This window comes from Acromyrmex echinatior, chromosome 17 (genome assembly GCF_024713525.1).
Source record: "Acromyrmex echinatior isolate Ae372 chromosome 17, ASM2471352v2, whole genome shotgun sequence".
Classification (NCBI taxonomy): Eukaryota; Metazoa; Arthropoda; class Insecta; order Hymenoptera; family Formicidae; genus Acromyrmex; species Acromyrmex echinatior.
Window position 1 is genome coordinate 9,817,253 of NC_141868.1, and position 20,365 is coordinate 9,837,617.

The 20,365-nt window shown below is 31.4% G+C and overlaps 2 protein-coding genes across 6 annotated transcripts; both read right to left on the minus strand.

Annotated features, from left to right (window-relative positions):
- Window positions 1-172: 172 nt before the first annotated feature.
- On the minus strand, window positions 173-6,828 carry LOC105154840 (carbonic anhydrase 2). 2 transcript variants are annotated; one of them, XM_011070602.2, is made up of 8 exons: window positions 6,526-6,828; window positions 5,360-5,456; window positions 4,262-4,429; window positions 4,021-4,180; window positions 3,841-3,946; window positions 2,314-2,541; window positions 1,703-1,838; window positions 173-1,404 (listed from the first exon to the last, which is right to left on the minus strand). In XM_011070602.2, exons 2-8 carry the CDS (start codon window positions 5,445-5,447, stop codon window positions 1,391-1,393), a joined length of 900 nt encoding a protein of 299 aa, XP_011068904.1. In that variant the 5' UTR covers window positions 5,448-5,456; window positions 6,526-6,828; the 3' UTR covers window positions 173-1,390. The 2 variants fall into 2 exon arrangements, with proteins under 2 accessions (XP_011068904.1, XP_087271131.1); XM_087415005.1 differs by having other exon boundaries at window positions 173-1,838.
- On the minus strand, window positions 4,273-18,093 carry LOC105154857 (serine/threonine-protein kinase 11-interacting protein). Of its 4 annotated transcripts, none has more exons than XM_087415004.1 (20): window positions 17,281-17,895; window positions 16,407-16,970; window positions 15,727-16,023; window positions 15,369-15,562; window positions 14,974-15,277; window positions 14,436-14,798; window positions 14,286-14,364; window positions 13,922-14,096; window positions 13,731-13,866; window positions 13,509-13,658; window positions 12,370-12,447; window positions 11,528-11,663; window positions 11,012-11,136; window positions 10,472-10,609; window positions 10,012-10,193; window positions 9,791-9,888; window positions 9,322-9,524; window positions 8,890-9,194; window positions 8,344-8,560; window positions 4,273-4,429 (listed from the first exon to the last, which is right to left on the minus strand). In XM_087415004.1, the coding sequence occupies exons 2-19, from the start codon at window positions 16,858-16,860 to the stop codon at window positions 8,366-8,368; spliced, it is 3,612 nt and encodes a 1,203-aa protein (XP_087271130.1). In that variant the 5' UTR covers window positions 16,861-16,970; window positions 17,281-17,895; the 3' UTR covers window positions 4,273-4,429; window positions 8,344-8,365. The 4 variants fall into 4 exon arrangements, with proteins under 4 accessions (XP_087271130.1, XP_087271129.1, XP_087271128.1 ...); XM_087415003.1 differs by lacking the exons at window positions 4,273-4,429; window positions 17,281-17,895 and adding exons at window positions 7,710-8,073; window positions 17,954-18,093; XM_087415002.1 differs by lacking the exon at window positions 4,273-4,429 and adding an exon at window positions 7,710-8,073 and having other exon boundaries at window positions 17,281-17,894.
- Between the last annotated feature and the right edge of the window lie 2,272 nt (window positions 18,094-20,365).

A 20,365-nucleotide genomic window follows, 5' to 3' on the forward strand; every position in this document is an offset into this window, starting at 1 on the left:
GTTATCTGATATTTCTCAAATCATTTCGTTTTCCTTATACAGAATAAAAAATCCTTCTCCAGAGTACAAGAAAAAACGTAAATACCTTTCAAAAAGTACAAACCAGTATGAAAATTCCTAAAAAATTGTAAATTACAGTTTTCCGTTATCATGTAAATTCGCTTCCTTCACGCACGCACGCACGCACGCACGCACGCACGCACGCACGCACGCACGCACGCACGCACGCACGCACGCACGCACGCACGCACGCACGCACGCACGCACGCACGCACGCACGCACGCACGCACGCACGCACGCACGCACGCACGCACGCACGCACGCACGCACGCACGCACGCACGCACGCACGCACGCATATATATAAATGAATGCAAGGATATATCACAAAGTTTCCCATATTTGAGTAATTTAGAAGAGTATCATGAGGCCTTCAAATTTTGAAGCTTATAAAAGAAATGGCTTGAGAAGTACGATTTGAGTGTACATAACCTCGCATTCATGTGATATGTAGGATATAGCAGAGCAAAAAATATATGTAATGTTTTATTTAATTATTTTATAATGTACATAATATTAATTACACTTAATGTACGTAATATTTTAATTAATGTATGTAACGTTTTCTTGATATACATAATATTTTATTTGGAATTAAACATCTGTTTTATCGACATTGATCAAGTTCAGCCAATATCCCCTTAAGCAAGTCTTTTAATTTTTCATTATATTCATATTAGATTACAAAATTATAATCATATGAATTTCTTTTTATACGTCATACATTAGATAAATCTACCTTTACATGCTATCAGACTTGTTCTTTTTAGCTGAACTTTTGCACCAGTTCTTTTTAGAAGGAAAGAAAAAGAAGAAAGATGAACTGCAAAAGTTCAGCCAAAAGGAATAGGCTTATAAACTCATAAAAGAACAGTTCGTAATACATTTCACTATTTTATTGATCAAGTAGTGACACAAGGAAGAATTAAAATATTTTGCATATATATTTTACAAGATGGAAATTGATGTAATTTTTTCCTTCTGTCATAATTCAATATGATTGTAGTAAAGAAATTTGAATCCTTATCCTTTTTACAATTTTAAGCTATATATATTGTTTTTTCAAGGTACATTATTATTGTTATAGTATGTGTACAAAAACGAGCCAGTTATTATTCTCTCAGAGGATGTGATATGACGGATCCAGAATTTGTTTAGTTGGCCATATCAGTATAAGAATGTCATTTCTCTGTTAACATGATGGCTCGTGATCATCATTAGGAGTATCAGCATGCAAAAAACTTTACAGGTGATTTAATGGCTGCGTTCAGCAGACTCAACAATTGAGTGAGCGCTCGCTGTTATTGATGTATTCTTTTAGATCATCCAATCAGCATTTTAAATCTAAACGCATTAAGTTGTCATGTAAATGATTAATCTGTAAGCTTATTATGAATTCTATAATTCGTAATAGTGAGAAAGAGACTAGTTAAAAATACTTTGTATTAAGTACTTAAAGAGAACTCTCTATCTTGTGATTGAATTCGAATAATCAAGTGACAGAAAAAATAAAATGAATAAATGAATTTCACACATAACAATAAGAAATATTTCAGTTTTACAAGTTGAAAGATAAGAACAGAAATTATCGATTTTCGATTATTATATTACACCCAGAACCAACTTAAATTTGTAAAATCACCGTGTTTGATATCTTTCATCGAGATTGTTGGATCTAATCTTCTAATATATATTTTACGTTGACCGATATCTTGTAATAATCTAAAATTATCGCCCAAAATTCCTTCGCCGTTTAAGAGTTTCCGGAACATGTTCATCTATGATGAAATAGATAAATAAATTCATATAAATGTAGTATAATATATGAGTATTTACATATATGTATATAAATCACATAAGTGTAGGGTGAGTAAAAAGTCCCAGACCGGTGAAATATGTCGAAAACTAAGCATTTCCGAAAAAAATGTTTCCTACAAAAGTTGTAAAAAAGTTTCAAATGATCTATTTACTGATCTGATCAATCTGACCTTATTACGTCGCCAAGGTCAGATCAAGGTCGCATCGATTTTTTTAATGGCACACCGGTCCGGAATTTTTATTCACTCTATATAAGAGACAGTGCGCGGCTATATATCTGATCCTTATTGAAAATGAATTATTTTAATTATTTGAAATAATAAAAAGATTGTATCATTGTTAAAAAATTGTTTTAAAAAAAAGAGGAATGCTAAATATATGCATGTACTTGTGCGTAATCGTAATAAAACATGAGTAAAAGTGTAAGTAACATACCTGATGGAAGGATATTGGAATTGGATTGGCGAAAATGTGCCAGGTGACTACTTCGTTACAAGGCGGAGTTGTGAGAGATCCTTTGTATGCGTAAAAGACATCTGTGTTTGACGGTATTAGGGATGCTAGAGTGAGATATATATTGACCGATAACTCTGTATGTGCCCATTGCACATCAGATAACTTACTTATAAAAGGTTGAAGACGCTCGTTGTCTTCATCTTGCAACTGAAATTAAGCAAGTAATTATACTTAGGCATAGAACTTTTCTTGATTTCGTAAATTTTTAAAATTAAATAAGTTTTTAATAGACTTTTATTTAATTTTTTATTTGTAATTCACAAAAGTATTTAGATATATTAATTCGGTGCTCGCAAAGATTTGCACATTTCGGCCGATTCCGGCGAGCGACCTCCATTATCGCTCGAGGCTCGATGGCTGAGTCGCCGGGCGCTTACGTGACGTTCTGGCTCAGAAGCGCTTCTCTAGTTTAAACGTGCGGAGATCATTCCTTACGTAATTAAAGAATATTTTTCTTGTAAAATAATTTTTGTTATCTTAAAAAAATCAAATATTAAATTTTCTAAAACATTTTGTAATTTTCTAAAACATTTCATAATAATTCTTGCTTATCTGAAACCATTCAATAATTGTTATAAATTTACACCGAGAAGTTTCTATAATATACCGAGAAGTTTCTACATTGTCTTTATGTAATTGTTTAACTTTTTTTTTTAAACAATTACATAAAGACGGTGTTACATATGTTAAAGAGAATGTTAACAATTAATCGTTAGTCAAGAATTTAAAATGATAAACTTATATTCGCTTATAGAAGAAAATAGTTGTTGCGATATAGAATCCTTGTTACTTGAGACTTTGTAAGATTTCATATGGAAAACACGGAATTTCCAGATTCACGTATTTTCTGACTTCAATCTTTGCAAGTCTGTTGTAGAAACTTCTCGATGTAAATTTGTAACAATTATTAAATAGTTTCTGGTAGGTAAGAATTATTATAACAAAACGTTTTAAAAAATTCAGTATTAGATTTTTTTAAGAAAATAAAAATTATTTTGCAAGAAAAATATTCTTTAATAACATAAGATACGATATCCACACGTTTAAACTACAGAGACCGAGTCTCGAGCGGTAGTGGGAGTAGCGCGCCGGAATGTGCAAATCTTTACGAGCACTGTATTAATTGTGTATAAAAATATAAATATTTTTATATATATATGTGTGTGTATATATGTATATACATATAGATATGTATATATATATATATATGTATATATATGTAATGTTGAAAGACTAAAAATAATCGGCGCGCAGCCATTTCTAAGATACATTAAATTTATTTAAAATGTGTGTGTGTGTGTGTGTGTGTGTGTGTGTGTGTGTGTGTGTCATGTATTAGTCTAACATCTAACTTTGATCACCGTAATTAGCTTTGTATTTATAGTTGATTTAAAGAGCGATTTTTGTGTGTGTTGCATGTGTGCGTGCGTGCGCGCACATGGTTACCTGGAAGAAAGAAGCTACTACGGCTATACCATCGTCGTGTTGTGCCGCATTTACATAATTGCCATATGCCATGTTGTAATGTATAATATGCGTTTCCATTGAATATCTACGATATTGATCTCATTGCTGTAATTTATTCTTTATTATTTTTTAATTCGAACAAATAAATATGACTGTTACCTTAAACCGTTTAGTACATGTTCGGCACCTCTATTATTTTTTAAACCCCAATGAAAGTGCACTTCTTCCATTTCAAATGTTTGATTTCGCAGCATGCCTCCAAATATATAAGGCAATGTTCTATGTACTTGTGTCTCATTTTTGTCTACTCTAAGTATAACTAAAAAAAAAAAGAGATGTGTTGTACACGCTTTTTTAAAAAGTTTAATAGTAAAATTATATATGACTTAAAAATATTTACCAGTGTTTCCATTATTTTTTAATAATTGCGGCATTGGAAAAAAATCGTGATAACCAATCAATTCAAGAGCCGGAAATGGTTTAACGATCGCTTTTGATGTGCATATAGCCACTGGTGATTGTCGTTTTCCTGCGCATAATTTGTACTTCTTCGGCCACAAGTGTTGCTCTAAAATAAAACATTAGAACAACATTTTTCTTTTACATTAATAACCCTTTAAGGCTTAATGTACATAATTATATATACATTCATTTTGAGTTCTTCCTCTAATGTTTTATTTTTATACAATAGTGACTCTGTTTATTTAATTCGTCACACTAGCTGAAATTAGAATTGTTGTCTTAACAATATAATATATAACAATGGTAAATAATCGTATTCTCACTAAACAAGTCTGCATGTACTGTTATTGTGATCGTTTGCAGAGCAATTCACCAGCACTTAATTTTGTAAAATATATTATTTACAAAATACAGGCAAATAACAAGTAATTTTTATTTTCTTATCTATGTTACCTAAAATACAAGAGTGATTCTTCATGTTTGTTATTATCATTATACGTATTCGATTCTGTAGCTGGAATACATGTATAAATATGAATGTATATATAATTACATACCTTCAGAAAATCTTGATGATCAATCTTCTTTATTAATTCATAAAATTCTTCATCAGATGCATTTTTTAAAGATCAAATTACGAAGAAAAAATTTTATTCAAACGGAATCAATAAATCTTAAAGAACGTTATATAAATTATAATAAGTAGATTGCTATTTACACAATCACTATTTTATGAATAATAATTGTAGAATCTTATCAATTTGTAATTATTTCGTCGATCTCTAAATTTTTGTCTCATAAATTTGTTAGTCTCTACACGGGTTTTACTGTTTGTAAGTAATATAATTGTTAAATAGTATAATAATAGTATATATATTGTTTTCAAGTTCTTATCTTATTTCCGAATTAATCTCGTCTGTTTTAATAAAGAAAACAATTTTAATAAAGGAGAAAAATAAGAAAGGAAAATTATCTACGATTCTTTTAGTTTATATATGTCGTGAAAAATAAATCAAAATTTGTAAACTTGTCATACCTCTCTTACTGTATCCAAAACCATGGATGCCACAGTGCGGTATAACGATGAGAATCAGCCACGCCGTTACAATTTGTAAGATACGCATTTCTAAATTCTTTTTGTACAAACATTGATAATTATATACATGTGTAAACGCGTATACAAGAACATTACAATTTATTTCTCATGGAAAAAATCTTTGCCGAAAAATTCGTTGAAATTTTGTTAAAATTATTCCAGTATTTCGGAATACTTTTTAACAAAATTTCAACGAAATTTAAATACATTTGAAAATAAAATTGCATATTTTTACACAACAAACACAAGACTGATTCTTTAATTGATTTTTACAATTTTTCTAAACAAAATTGTACTAACAAAATTCAACAAATATCTCATTTACTTTCATCTCGGAATTCAATTTTGAGGATTTATCGATTTCTTTAAGGAATTATTAAAACATAGGCCAGTATTCATAATCGGTTCTTATTTCAAAAAAGTCTTAAGTAATGTCTTAAGACGCTAATGCGGTTCTCTAATTGATTCATGATATCTTAAGACTTTACTTAAGATCTTAAATATAAGATCTGATTATGAATACTATAGATGAAAAATCTCATAATGCTCCTCCTTTTATTCTATTCTATATTTTAATTATTAAAATAGAACTAGAAAAATAAAACTCCATATGGTAACAGTGTGGTATATTGCATTCGCGGCAAATTATTAGAGAAATTCAGCAAACTTTTTTGAAAACTTATGAAGAAATTGTAATAAGTTTTTAACTAATTCATTTCATCTATTTGGTTGGAAATTATTGAATGAAATTTCAGAAAACTTAGAAAAATTTTTGAAAAAGTAATGGAGAATTTTAATTAAATTTCAGCGACTTTTCATTAATTTTGCTATATAAAATCACCCACAGTAAATTTTAACAATTTTGTTATCACTTTCAGCGAAATTTTTGTGAAATTTCAATAAAATTTTTCCACCAGGAACATACATAAATGTTACATTATAAAATAACTTTCATAATTCTTGCCGTTTGTCGTATATTATTCTTTTTTTCCACTTTTTTTTACAATATTACAATATTATTATTTATTATTTACATTTTAGGTTAATTATATCAATAATACCCTCCATATTACTATAAATTAAGGTATATGTATTATAAATCATACCTTCTATAAAATATATGCTCGAAACTTTTTGATAGATGGTTACGAAGGAATGGCAAACAAATAGATAACTGAAATGTCGATACTATTTAAGATATGAAGAACGCGGGTACTTATTAAGTAATTTGCAGTAGTGCATATTATTATCAATAGCATATGTCGTAATCTTTCAAATTACAGACACGACTCTTAATACAAAAGTATAGCAAGATGCTTCTTCCATTACAATAATGCATTAAAGTAGGTCATTTTACTGCAAGGTCTGTTTTCTGTAGCTCGTGTACACTTTTGGAACTTACAATGAAATAGATATGTTTGATATTTAGTAAAAGCGAGAAAGAAAATTTTAATGCAGTCTAATGCAGAAAATAGATCTTACATTCGTTTTAATGCAGAAAATAATAATAAGATGATAATAAAGAGATAAGAATCGAAAAAGTATATTTTAAGATTATATATATAATTATATTTATTTATATGCTTTATTTTACAAAATATAAATTACAATATCCTCGCGATATAAATATTTACTAATACCTGAGCATTTTGCATTTATTGGAAAATTCTAAATATACATATCACAGTCAGACATTTATAATCAGAAATAATTAATAATTAAATTGCCAAATATACAACACAAATTATCAGAAATTGATATAAAAGAGGCTGCATGCATACAATATTTCAGAGAAACTTTGGCTCAAAAGTTAATACAAAGGAAGGCAATTTTACCGAAAGTATTTACAGTTAAGTTATATTTATAATAGTTCTTAGTGTAGCACTATTGAGAACCATACTTTTGATACTTTATAAAAAATGTAAAAAAATTTTGTTACATTCACACGAAAATAAAGAATTTTCTGTGCATCCGAACAGCTGATGTAGGCTTTGATGGGTTTTTTTTACATTCTTTACTGATAGATTCTTTCAAGCCTCATTTTATATATTTATTTAACTTTACTTATAATTTTGTCATTATTTTCTTTTTTTATTATATTTTTCTTGAATGTTAAATTCGTTCAGGTTCTCAAAAAAAAAAAAAAAAAAAAAAAAAAAAATCTTTATATTTCCTTTATATCAAGATGTCTTCGTGTTTATAGATTGTGCAAAATTGATTATCAATTTAAATCTATTATAAACCATGTATCACGTACATAATATGTACGTGATATGTAGCATTACAGATATTCTTTTTTTTTACAATTCATACATTTTTATACAATTCAAATGTTTTATATGTTTAATATAATATCTTAAATTAATAATTGCACTGAAAATTCATTTTTACATAAAAATTAAAATAAGAGAAACAATTACTCCAATAACTTTGATCATAACAAGTGTTATCCAGGCATTTAAATTTAATGTGTGTGTGTGTGTGTGTGTGTGTGTGTGTGTGTGTGTGTGTGTGTGTGTGTGTGTATGTGTATACTTTCTTTAATTATATATCTGGATTTCTCTCTATTTCGTTTCAGCAAGTCAATCTCTTGCAATCCTTGCAATAAATAGGGCATCGCGTGTTTTTTTTCCTTTGTAGTGATTATTCTTAATCTATTGGATTTTTTAGATATATAAGACAAAAGTTTATTGAACTAAACTATAAATCATGGTGGAATTAATAAAATGAAGCATTCCCGTGCACAGTAGAAGAGTGAATTCAGATAACATTTGATTGGTTGTTTCAGTATAACCAGCGCTATTATACGTAGGAAAGTGTATATTAGGGAACATTTGATTAGCTATTTCCAGTATTATTGTTGCCATTATGCGCAATGTTTCATCTTATTAATTCCACCATGACTATAATATAGAAAAACTCACTATAAATTTGATTTGCGTATTGTTAAGCTTTCTCTGCATCATCTTGCGTTATGCGTGTTATTTGCAGAGGTATCGAGAATAACTTTTCCCACGGAGGCTGAATAGAACTTATTACAGCCTCGGCAGCACCAGAAGAGACAAATTCCAATGTCCAACTTTCCTCAAGGCCCGCAATTTCGTCCAAAAAATTTAAAGTTAACCAAGTGTCACAATGTTCCTAAAATTACATTATATTTATATCAGTAAATGTACATTGAATATGCAACACGTGGATAATATAGAAAGATAATGCAAACGATTCAATCGCAAAACATTTTGTATATTGTACTTTTAAGATTACATAAAGCGCAACTATTTAAAAGCATTATCTCTTTCTAAGCTATAACTACATAAATATAGGTGGCTTGGGATAGTGTAGATAACTTGGGACAGCATGTACTTTTGTTAAATTTAATCGTGGCACCCATCACCAATTTAAATTTTCTTTGGAGACTCATGGATAGAATGTACATTTTACGGTAACAGATATGATCGAAAATTACTGACTATTCCAATCAAATTGCTCATAACTTGTTCTCTAGTGACTAAAGGCACTTGATTGCTGTCTGGTACAAGCCATTGAACGTTGTCCTTTAGTATCACCAGCGCTGCACTCGTCAGTATCAATCCAGATAGTTTCATCTTGATAGCGATATTTTGATATTTTAAGATTGCGGAGGAAAATATTGCTAGTAATCGTACGATGTCCCCTGTCTGATAATTTGCAGCATTCGTTAGTACGTTGTGCATCAAAATGCTGTAACGTTCTGGAATAGAGAATTCCACTTCGCAGCTTGTAGGCAACTGCAAATCTATCATCAGAGGTACAATGTAAATAGAAGGAAAAAAAATTAACATCAAATATATTTATATAAATATACTTGAAGCTTTACAGTTAATTAAAATCAAGTTGCACCTACTTGTTAAAACAGATTTTACCTGTGATATAAAATAAAAAATTTGACGTTCTTTGGAAATCTTGCAGAATACAAAGCAGGGTGATAGCGAGATGCTCTTCGCCGGCTTTCCCAGACTGTTGTAACTCAATTAAAACACCTTGCTTAAATGGCAGCGGTATAAAAGATCTCAATCTATCTGTTGTCCAACTAATTTCCTTGTGAAGCCAACGCTGTGGATCTTCCCTGTTACAAATTCCTTTTTTCTTCTATTGCTTAGATTTTTTTATTAAGACTAAAAAGTTTTCTCGTATGTTTTAACAGTAGAATAGAAAACCATATTCTTCTGTTAGTTTCAAATTAATTAAAGACACATAGTGTATTAAAGTTCGAAATTAAAATATAATTTTTTAATACTTTTATTTAAAAGACACAATAAAAAGTAGCATCTTGTTTCTTAAAAATTTTTATGATTTTTAGATATCAAAATTTATATCAAAATATAAACTTACCCTTCTGACCCATCGATCCTAAGAACATAAACCTTAGATGTAGACAATACTAAGCATCCAGAAAATGTTTCTTGCATAGAATGCATCAAAATGTCTGCCTATACAGATGAAAGAAAATGAAAAAAAAAATGATATATCCAATCTATAATTCTATTTAATTCAGATTTGTCATATATAATTAATTAGATGAGATGTAATAAATTAAATCTCAAGCTAGATACCTTGAGAAGAAATACGAGTTCTTCGTTCTCATGCTCAAATACATTTAGAATGATATGCAGTTTGATTCTATGATCTATACTGCTAAAATCAGTATAGGAATATTGCACGTTACTGCTAAAAAAGTTTGACGCCTCTTCACCTTTCAAGGTTTTGCTGCCGATCTTGATACTTTGTAGCAAGCCTGAAAGTAACACACAGAGAGATATAAATATTATAAAAATAATAATTATTAATTATTAATATCATAATATCTGAAGATAATGATGAATATCTAATGAATATAACTGATGATAATGATTAACATAATTGATAATGATTGAAATCATGGTCATACCATTCAAAATAAAATTAATTACAAGCAGAAGCAAAATATTTTATTGACGTTCATTTTATTGACGCAAGTATTTTTAATAATGTCAAACAATGTATCATTCGTTCAATAGAATTTGTTTATTTTACCTCCCAGCATCGATGTTAAGTTTGTCATAGGAGCAAATGCTATTTCCTTTTCGCCATCGCTACTATGGGATTTCGTATCAATATTCGATTTGACCATTTTATTTTCATATGCCGTGCATATGCTGTCTGTTAACGAGCCTATGAATAAAATTAATTTTATATCATTACTTTATTCCATTAAAATAAAAATTGATACTATTTATAAAAGTTGTAAAAGAGTACATAACTACATATTGAAAATAGCGTTAATTTTTATTTTAATGGAATAAAATAATAATGTAAGGTTAATTTTATACATATACTTTATACATATAATTCGCTAGAACAATTCGATTATAAGCATTTATAACACATTATAAAATTTCTTATTTATATGATTATTATAAGTAATTATTTTAATTTCCATAGAACAAAGAGAAATACGTGAACCATGAAATTAATATAATGAAATTAATATCATCATTAGTAATTACACTGTTAAACTTAACTGACTTAACTGTTCACAAAGAAAGGCATATACAAGAGACGAAGAATACAAACCCGAAGAACTACTTTCTGTCAGGCCTGTCATGATCGGCGTTGCATCTGGTATTGTTATTAAAGAAGGAGCGATTACGATATGCTTTTCCTCCGTTGAGCGTTTGCGACTTGGTGTGACGTTTGCTCTGCATCAATGAATATCATAGTTGAAATATTAACATAAACAATATGACAAACAAATGACGAGATCATGTATGTTTCTGTTTCTCTTTTAATATAAAATTGTATTAGGTGTTGGAATTAATTCGTAGCGTTTTTTAATGAAAGAATGTTATTTATTTCACATGAGCATTAAAAAATACATTAATGAAAGTACTTCCCATCACTTCCCATCTCTTGTAAAACGCTACGAATTAATTCCAACATCTAATATTAATAAAGTAACTCTATCTAACTCGTTTTTTGATGCACTTGTATTTATATGCAGTTAATCCGCATATAAGATGTCAAGTACTATAAACTATAAGTATCACTATAAAAACTGTAATAATAACTGCAAGCAAGTAGCAGACTAACTTTAGAGTTTCATCTAAAACTTCTATGCTGCTCTGGCTTGGATTACTGAGTATCTCTATGTCACTCTCGTATTTCTTCATCAGGATATTGGCAGACGGTGTTGACTCCCTTGACTCATCTAAACTCGTCGCTGAGCCTGATGATGATGAACATCAATTCAGAAAAAGAAAGATAAGTAACATATTTTGTTGTTATATTTTTTGAAAATTGAGAAAGAGAAGAGAATGAATCAAAATTAAGAAATCTCATGTATAAATCAAACATGTGCATTTCTTTTATAAATATATCACATTGCGCTTACAAAAATAAAAAGTGGAAATAGGCGCTTTTATAGTACCGGAGAAAGAAGCGTTAAAGAAATTATTACCAACAGGATAAGATATAAATGACCATACTTTTTAATGTATAAAAAAATATTTAAATCTATCAGCCGCCGAAATTTCTCTTTCTTAACATCGAAACTCCGTTTCCGAAAAATAAAAAGACAAAATAAAATGATTAAATATCGCACGCACGCACGCACGCGCGCACGCACGCACGCGCGCACGCACGCACGCACGCACGCACGCGCGCACGCACGCACGCACGCGCGCACGCACGCACGCACGCGCGCACGCACGCACGCACGCACGCACGCACGCACGCACGCACGCACGCACGCACGCACGCACGCACGCACGCACGCACGCGCAATGGCTGAATTGGTTGATGGGATATATGAAGAGAAAAATGAAAAAGAAAAAAGAAGAAAAGAAAAGGATCAAGAGAAGAAAAAAAAGAAAAAAAACAAGAGGAAGAAATAGGGAAATGCTGTAACATAAATTATTTTGGCTGAAGCTTACAGCAATTTTGAGCTTGGGTGTGAGAGTCGGAGTGTACCAGAGAAGTGGTGACGGATTTAGCTCCACCCTCCATTCCACCTGCACCGGTATTAGTATGTTATAGTTCCCATAAAAACGTGGTAAAATGTACAAACGCGTTGGTCAGTACATATGTAATATATATATATATATATATATATATATAAGATGTCCTACAAGACTTCTCCAACCGCCTATAAGAAGGTAGATGGGATCGAAATAAACATAAAAGTTCTTTATCATTTAGCGATATTCGTAATAATAATCGAGATATTAATGTTTGCAATTGTACTAATGAGAACGCATCGATAGAAACGCTCCGGTCGTTCGAAGTATAGCTAAGCAACGGCGCGTTTTTATCTCTCTAACGTGCTGCCGGCGCAGCCTATGTTTGAAAAAGAGCCGGGCTATACTTCGAGCGGCCGAAGCGTTTCTATTTGGCGCGCTCGCATTAGTACAATTGCAAATATTAATATCTCGATTATTATTACGAATATCACTAAAAGTAAAGGACTTTTATGTTTATTTCGATTCCGTCTACCTTCCTATGGGCGGAGAAGTCTCGCAGGATACCCCGTATACGTATATATATATATATATATATATATATATATATATATATATATATATATATATATATAAAACATACACACATCAACTATTAGACTGCATTCATTATTATTTACTCAATCAGCTGGCTAGGAAAGATTTATTTTTTTTTAAGATAAAGTAATATCAGGCTAATTTTAATGTGATTGTTTTGCACAAACTATACATAATAATTCATAATTCAAAGTAAAAGCGATCATGACACTCAGTTGTGTATTTTTGCAGCTTTACTTTTCAGATGAATCAAAAATTGTAACATTCTTTACTATTATTTTTCCTATAATAATTAAAATCTCGCTCTGATTTTTTTAATGCTTGTGTCATAGAAATTGAAGTTCTTGAGAATTAATACATCGAAATTCAACATTGCAAAATATATCTTGATATAACATTGCAAAAAGGATCGCAATATTGTGTAAAAAATCTCGTACAGGTTGTGCATTTTTTTTTATAAATCCACTTTGTCTGAAGAATCCTACATGCTGACAAAATATGACGATCGAGGGACATACCGATACTGGAGAATGACTCGGAATGTGCCAGGTTGAGTCTTGTTGGATTGTCTATTAGCTGACTCTTTATAATTTGGTTATCTACATTAGAAAGTGTCTCTACTTCAATGACCAAGCTGCTGTCACAGGTAGGACATTTGATTTTTGTACCTGAAAAAAATCATCATTTTCACTCAATTCTCTCCAAAAATATAGTATCTCATCATAAACCGTAAAACAAACCTGTCATCGATTTAATAGCGAGTGCTACGTATAATTCCGGATCCTGTGAGAATTGTGTCGAACATTTCATACATTTAAAAATCTTGAGCAGTATTGGCCGCATCTCGATTTGCTCGCTAATTGTTGTTACAATTTTCTAAAAAAGCATTATATTGTAAACTCCAAAATCGTATTTAAATGTTTCTCAGTACCTTTGCATCATCTAGTTGTGCAAAATATCGCCTATTCTCTTTATCTTTCCTAGTAGTGTCAAAAATAATATCAACTGTGGGTGGATCGCTTCTACCTAAGACGCAAGACAATAAGGAATTTGTTGACCAACAAAATTTTATTTTTCCAGTAATTGCATCTCTTTCTTTAATGTCTCTGCAAATATTATCACAAAAATTTTAGCTTAATAATAATATATTAAAAAATGTTTACAATTAAAACATATTTAATTGAAAACTACTTTCGACAATCTGTCATCTTTGCTTTTTCTTGTAAATAATTAAAAATGTTTAAATCTAATGCAATTCTAATTGTGTTATGATTGTTTGCAGTAAAATAACTTACTCGGAAGTTATTACCAGAAAGACATTCTCCATCTCATTCTCATTGTTCCTTTTCTGAACGATGTACAAGTCTCCAGTCTCTATAATAAAAAAAATATCAACTTGTGCGCGATGTTAATATATATTATTTAATACATTATGCGTATTTTACCTTCATTAGGATCATATACAATCATAGGAGCAGTGCATATCTTCGAAAGATCATCCAAGGTCTTATTTTGAGGAAGTTCTTTATCGTCTTCTATGTATTCTGCAATTTCTTGGGATTCATTAGATGATTTTTCATTATCTATTGCGTAAATCAAAGTATCGTGAAGAGACGATGATGTATTAATATTAGCCAAAGTCCTTATTTTAGATATTTGCGATTCTGGAGATTCTGGTGAAGCAGGCTGAAGACCCATAATGTGCTGGACAGAAGTTCCTGCGTGACTGCTCAACCAATTATTTTCACCAAATTTTTCTCGTAGATCTAAGATACGTTTCTTTATTTCCAAGTAATCCTTTGATGATTCTGAAACAATGAAAGTTAATATAGAATATAGAATATTGCAAGAAAGATACATCATTCTATTGCTATACTACCAATTATTATATACAGTACTGTTCCATTTTATTAGACAGCAATTTATTAGACACAATACGCCTTCACTCTACTATATATATATTATTTATTTAAAAAATCTTACCTAAATGAGAAGACGATGCTACTACATCAGGCAATTTTTTAAATTCTCTTCTTTCCTGATCGATTTCATCAATAATTGCTTCTTTGACATTTGGTCTTCTTTTACTCCTTGTTACACTTTTTTCTAGATTCTCAGATAACAATATTGTTCGATGATTTAATCTGTCTTGGTCAAATTCGTGTGTATCAGCGTATACAGATATTGAGCTGGTCAGAGTAGATTGATTTGTAAGTATTGCAAAGATTCGATTTTCTGCGACTAGCATTTTTTCCGCATTCGAGAGCGACAGATGATCTAAAACGAACTATACGAATTTATTCAGATCTGTTAAGTCATGTAAGTGTATTAGCACTGTTGTTTTGCGCTTAACAATTTTCAATATTACACAGGGATACCTTGCTATCTGACAAACTCGGATGTAAATGTTTAATGGTCAGAATTCGATGTTTTGGATGATATGATAAAGGATTTCCTTCTAGAGATAACCACAACAAGGTAGACATCTTTTGCAGTGGCAAGAGAATCAAATGCTCCATTAAACAATTAAATGACAAGTCTAATTCTGTCAAACACTCTAAGCCTTGAAGACCTATTGTACAAATTGATAATAATAACAATAGATGATAATAATTGCTGTAATCACACGCGTTTATTAATAAATTTGAAAGTTATATTTAAATGTAGCAAGAGAATAACTTTAAACTATTTGGAAATTAAATGAAAAGAGTTATTAGTGCATAGAAAACAACCAACCGCTTAAATTTTCGATATAATTGTTTTTCAAAACCAACACTTGTAACGAATGTAATACTGTCTTATTGAATATAGGTATTTGTTCTAATTTATTGTAACCTAGATTCACATATCTCAAATTTGATAAATAAGATATTTCTTTGGCATCGATTATCATATTATGACTCAGATCCAATATCTGAAGCCAAGGTGCTAATTCTAATGATTCATCTAGACATTTGAGAGCGTTATGAGGCAATACCAAGTGTCTCAAAGATGCCCATACGAAACCGACTCCAGCATCACCTCCACATTCAGCTGTAGATATAGGAATATAAGACAATACAACAACTAATTTCAATATATATATGTAATACTTATATAGGCAGAAAACTGTAATTTCTTTTTATGTATGTCACATCAATAATTTTATAGAATTTTGTAGAATTTTGTTTGCATATTTGTTTGTTAAAAGTTATATTGTTATTTATTTTATGATATCCTATATATAATTGAAAATTAGCAAAATATATAATATTATCTTTTAAAGACATCATTTCTACAAAGAAAAAATACACATTGGGTGACTATAAACTACACTTTGTGACAATACATTGTGATTCATTGATATTTATCTAGTTTACAAATATTAATTTATATATAATATATAATTTATATATTAAATAATATATAAATATTACCTAATAATTGATAAATTGTGGATATCCCTTTCCTGCCAGCACACACAATACTTTCCAACTGACCTCTGACACTCTGTAGACCCTTCAATAATTCAACAGATACCTCTTTCAGTTCCAAATACTTTAAATGTCTAAATTTGGAGATGTCAATGGTAACTTGGATGTCAGATGAACAATGTATTACTTTCAAACCTACAGTCTTTTGCACAAAATCATGTAGAAATTTTACATCACGAAATATATCTATCTTGGAGCTGTTACACACATGAAATGAAGAATTTAAATCTTCGGATTCTGATACAATCAGTGAAAATGCTTTGTTGAGATTGTGCAACAGTTTCGTCGACAAGGAAAGCTTGCTGGAAGCGCTCAAGATCTTGTCGCCATTCTGGCGAAGAAGTCTCACCAGTTCCATTATTTCCGGCGTATTAACTACGTCTTGCGAGTGACTCATTATTGATACTTACTTACTCACTCTATTATTGGTTAATAGTTTTTATACTGTGTTATCTAACAGATCAATTCGCACTTTTTCAAAGAAGACGCTTCACCATTCATGTTTAACTAAAATGGCAATATAATGCATCATCAAAATGTTATACGAGATACTTATTGGCTTTAATGTTTCATTTATAAATATAAAAAAAGAAAAATTTAAAGTTAGCAAGAGAAAGGAATAATGAGACTAATAAACTTTATTGGATAAATATTTGGTTCAACTTCATTTTAGAAGAGGATGCAAACGCAAAAATGAGTCATTCGGTTTCTCCTTTTACGAAAAAAGAAAATAAAGTTTGAAGAATTAAACTAAAATTATTTCATTTGGCACTGTATGAAACAATTTAAATGTTACGAGTATGATAAATATCCTAACCTTGAAAAATATTACTTTTAAAATAAACACACATCCGTTTGCAGGATTGAAGGCACTATATACAAAAAAAATTTTTTAAAATAACTTAGATTACTTTTTCAACACAGTTCCGATTTGAATTTTCTAAACTTTGTTTTTCGGACAAAGCGATATTGAATAAACTATATGATTTAATGTGAGCGAGTAAAATATTTATTAAAATTTCTAATAAAATAGAAATTGTCGATGTAACACAAACCAATAACAATTAAGACATTTATCAACATTTACATTATTTAATGCGCAATATATTATCAAACACAATAATATCAAAGGTCAATGCAGACAAGCAATAAGCATATAACCATAGACTTGATACATATGTAATGATGGGCGAATATCATATCTCCGATATCGAAGAATTTAGCGCTGATACGGCGTAATTTGTAATTTATTTCAATAGTTTGTCATTTGATATTCATAGGCTAATATTCATAATTAAATCTTATTGTATATTCAAGACCGTCTTAAGGGGATGCTGGAGTGTCCTGTTTTATCATTAAATTTTAAAAGCACCTTTCTCATAACTATGTTTATGGACTGAAAAATCCTTCTCCACAATTAAAGTATCGACAACAACGCAAGTCGCCAGCTACATTTGAATACGAAAAACGAAAGAAAATTAAAGACTTACAGTTTTGTTATCGGCTTCTGTAGTCAACACATCACAATATGTGTTGCATATGAGTTTCAGATCTTGCACGTTCATGAAAAGTAGCTGGCGAATTGCGGAAAACCTAAACGAACAATCCTATGCTTTTAGAAAAAGCGGTTTTAGTACTACCTACCGTAACCTAACCTAACCTAACCTAACCTAACCTAACCTAACCTAACCTAACCCTAACCTACCTAACCTAACCTAACCTAACCTAACCTAACCTAACCTACCTAACCTAACCATAACCTAACCTAACCTAACCTAACCTAACCTAAACCCTAACCTACCTAACCTAACCTAACCTAACCTAACCTAACCTAACCTAACCTAACCTAACCTAACCTAACCTAACCTAACCTAACCTAACCTAACCTAACCTAACCTAACCTAACCTAACCTAACCTAACCTAACCTCTAACCTAACCTAACCTAACCTAACCTAACCTAACCTAACCTAACCTAACCTAACCTAACCTAACCTAACCTAACCTAACCTAACCTAACCTAACCTAACCTAACCTAACCTAACCTAACCTACCTAACCTAACCTAACCTAACCTAACCTAACCTAACCTAACCTAACCTAACTAACCTAACCTAACCTAACCTAACCTAACCTAACCTAACCTAACCTAACCTAACCTAACCTAACCTAACCTAACCTAACCTAACCTAACCTAACCTAACCTAACCTAACCTAACCTAACCTAACCTAACCTAACCTAACCTAACCTAACCTAACCTAACCTAACCTAACCTAACCTAACCTACCTAACCTAACCTAACCTAACCTAACCTAACCTAACCTACCTAACCTAACCTAACCTAACCTAACCTAACCTAACCTAACCTAACCTAACCTAAACCTAACCTAACCTACCTAACCTAACCTAACCGAACCTAACCTAACCTAACCTAACCTAACCTAACTAACCTAACCTCACCTAACCTAACCTACCTACCTAACCTAACCTAACCTAACCGAACTCAACCTACCTACACCAACCTAACTAACCTAACCTACCTAACCAACCTAACCTAACCTAACCAACCTAACCTAACCAACCTAACCTAACCTACCTACCTAACCTAACCTAACCTCACCTAACCTAACCTAACCTAACCTACCTAACTAACCTACCTAACCTACACCTAACCTAACCTAACAACCTAACTAACTCTAACCTAACCTCACCTACCAACCTAACCTAACCTAACCTAAAACCTAGACCCTAAAAACCTAACCTAACTAACCTACCTAACCTCACCTAACCTAACCTTACCTAACCTAACCTAACCAACCTAACCTATAACCTACTACCAACCTAACCTAACCTACCTACCTAACCTAACCTAACTAACCTAACCTAACCTACCTAACCTAACCTAACCTAACCTAATCCTACCAAAACCTAACCTAACCTAACCTAACTAACCTAACCTAACCTAACCGACCCTACCCTACCTACTAACCTAACCTAACCTAACCTAACCTTAACCAACTAACTAACCTAACCTACTAACTACCTAACCTAACCTAACTCTAACTAACCAAACTAACCTAACCTAACCTAACCTACCTAACCTACCCTAAACCTAACCTAACCTAACCAACTAACCTACTAACCTACCTACTAACCTAACCAACCTAACCTAACCCTAACCTAACCTAACCTAACTAACCTAACCTACCTAACCTAACTAACTACCCTAACCTAACCTAACCGAACCAACCTACCCTAACCTAACCTAACCTATAACCGAACCTAACCTAACCTAACCTAACCTAACCTAACCTAACCTAACCTAACCTAACCTAACCTAACCTAACCTAACCTAACCTAACCTAACCTAACCTAACCTAACCTAACCTAACCTAACCTAACCTAACCTAACCTAACCTAACCTAACCTAACCTACCCTAACCTAACCTAACCTAACCTAACCTAACCTAACCTAACCTAACCTAACCTAACCTAACCTAACCTAACCTAACCTAACCTAACCTAACCTAACCTAACCTAACCTAACCTAACCTAACCTAAAACCTAACCTAACCTAACCTAACCTAACCTAACCTAACCTAACCTAACCTAACCTAACCTAACCTAACCTAACCTAACCTAACCTAACCTAACCTAACCTAACCTAACCTAACCTAACCTAACCTAACCTAACCTAACCTAACCTAACCTAACCTAACCTAACCTAACCTAACCTAACCTAACCTAACCTAACCTAACCTAACCTAACCTAACCTAACCTAACCTAACCTAACCTAACCTAACCTAACCTAACCTAACCTAACCTAACCTAACCTAACCTAACCTAACCTAACCTAACCTAACCTAACCTAACCTAACCTAACCTAACCTAACCTAACCTAAC

Excerpts from the sequence above, each read along its gene's own strand:
- LOC105154857 (XM_087415004.1), bottom strand. The coding sequence starts at position 16,860 with ATGAGTCACTCGCAAGACGTAGTTAATACGCCGGAAATAATGGAACTG. Across the intron at positions 12,448-13,508 it reads CGAGTCATTCTCCAGTATCG|GTGGAATGGAGGGTGGAGCT; the intron begins GTATGTCCCTCG and ends ATACCGGTGCAG. Across the intron at positions 11,664-12,369 it reads CACCCAAGCTCAAAATTGCT|GCTCAGCGACGAGTTTAGAT; the intron begins GTAAGCTTCAGC and ends CATCATCATCAG.
- LOC105154840 (XM_087415005.1), bottom strand. The coding sequence starts at position 5,447 with ATGCGTATCTTACAAATTGTAACGGCGTGGCTGATTCTCATCGTTATA. Across the intron at positions 4,430-5,359 it reads TTTTGGATACAGTAAGAGAG|AGCAACACTTGTGGCCGAAG; the intron begins GTATGACAAGTT and ends GTTTTATTTTAG. Across the intron at positions 3,947-4,020 it reads CATGTACTAAACGGTTTAAG|ATATTCAATGGAAACGCATA; the intron begins GTAACAGTCATA and ends TCAATATCGTAG.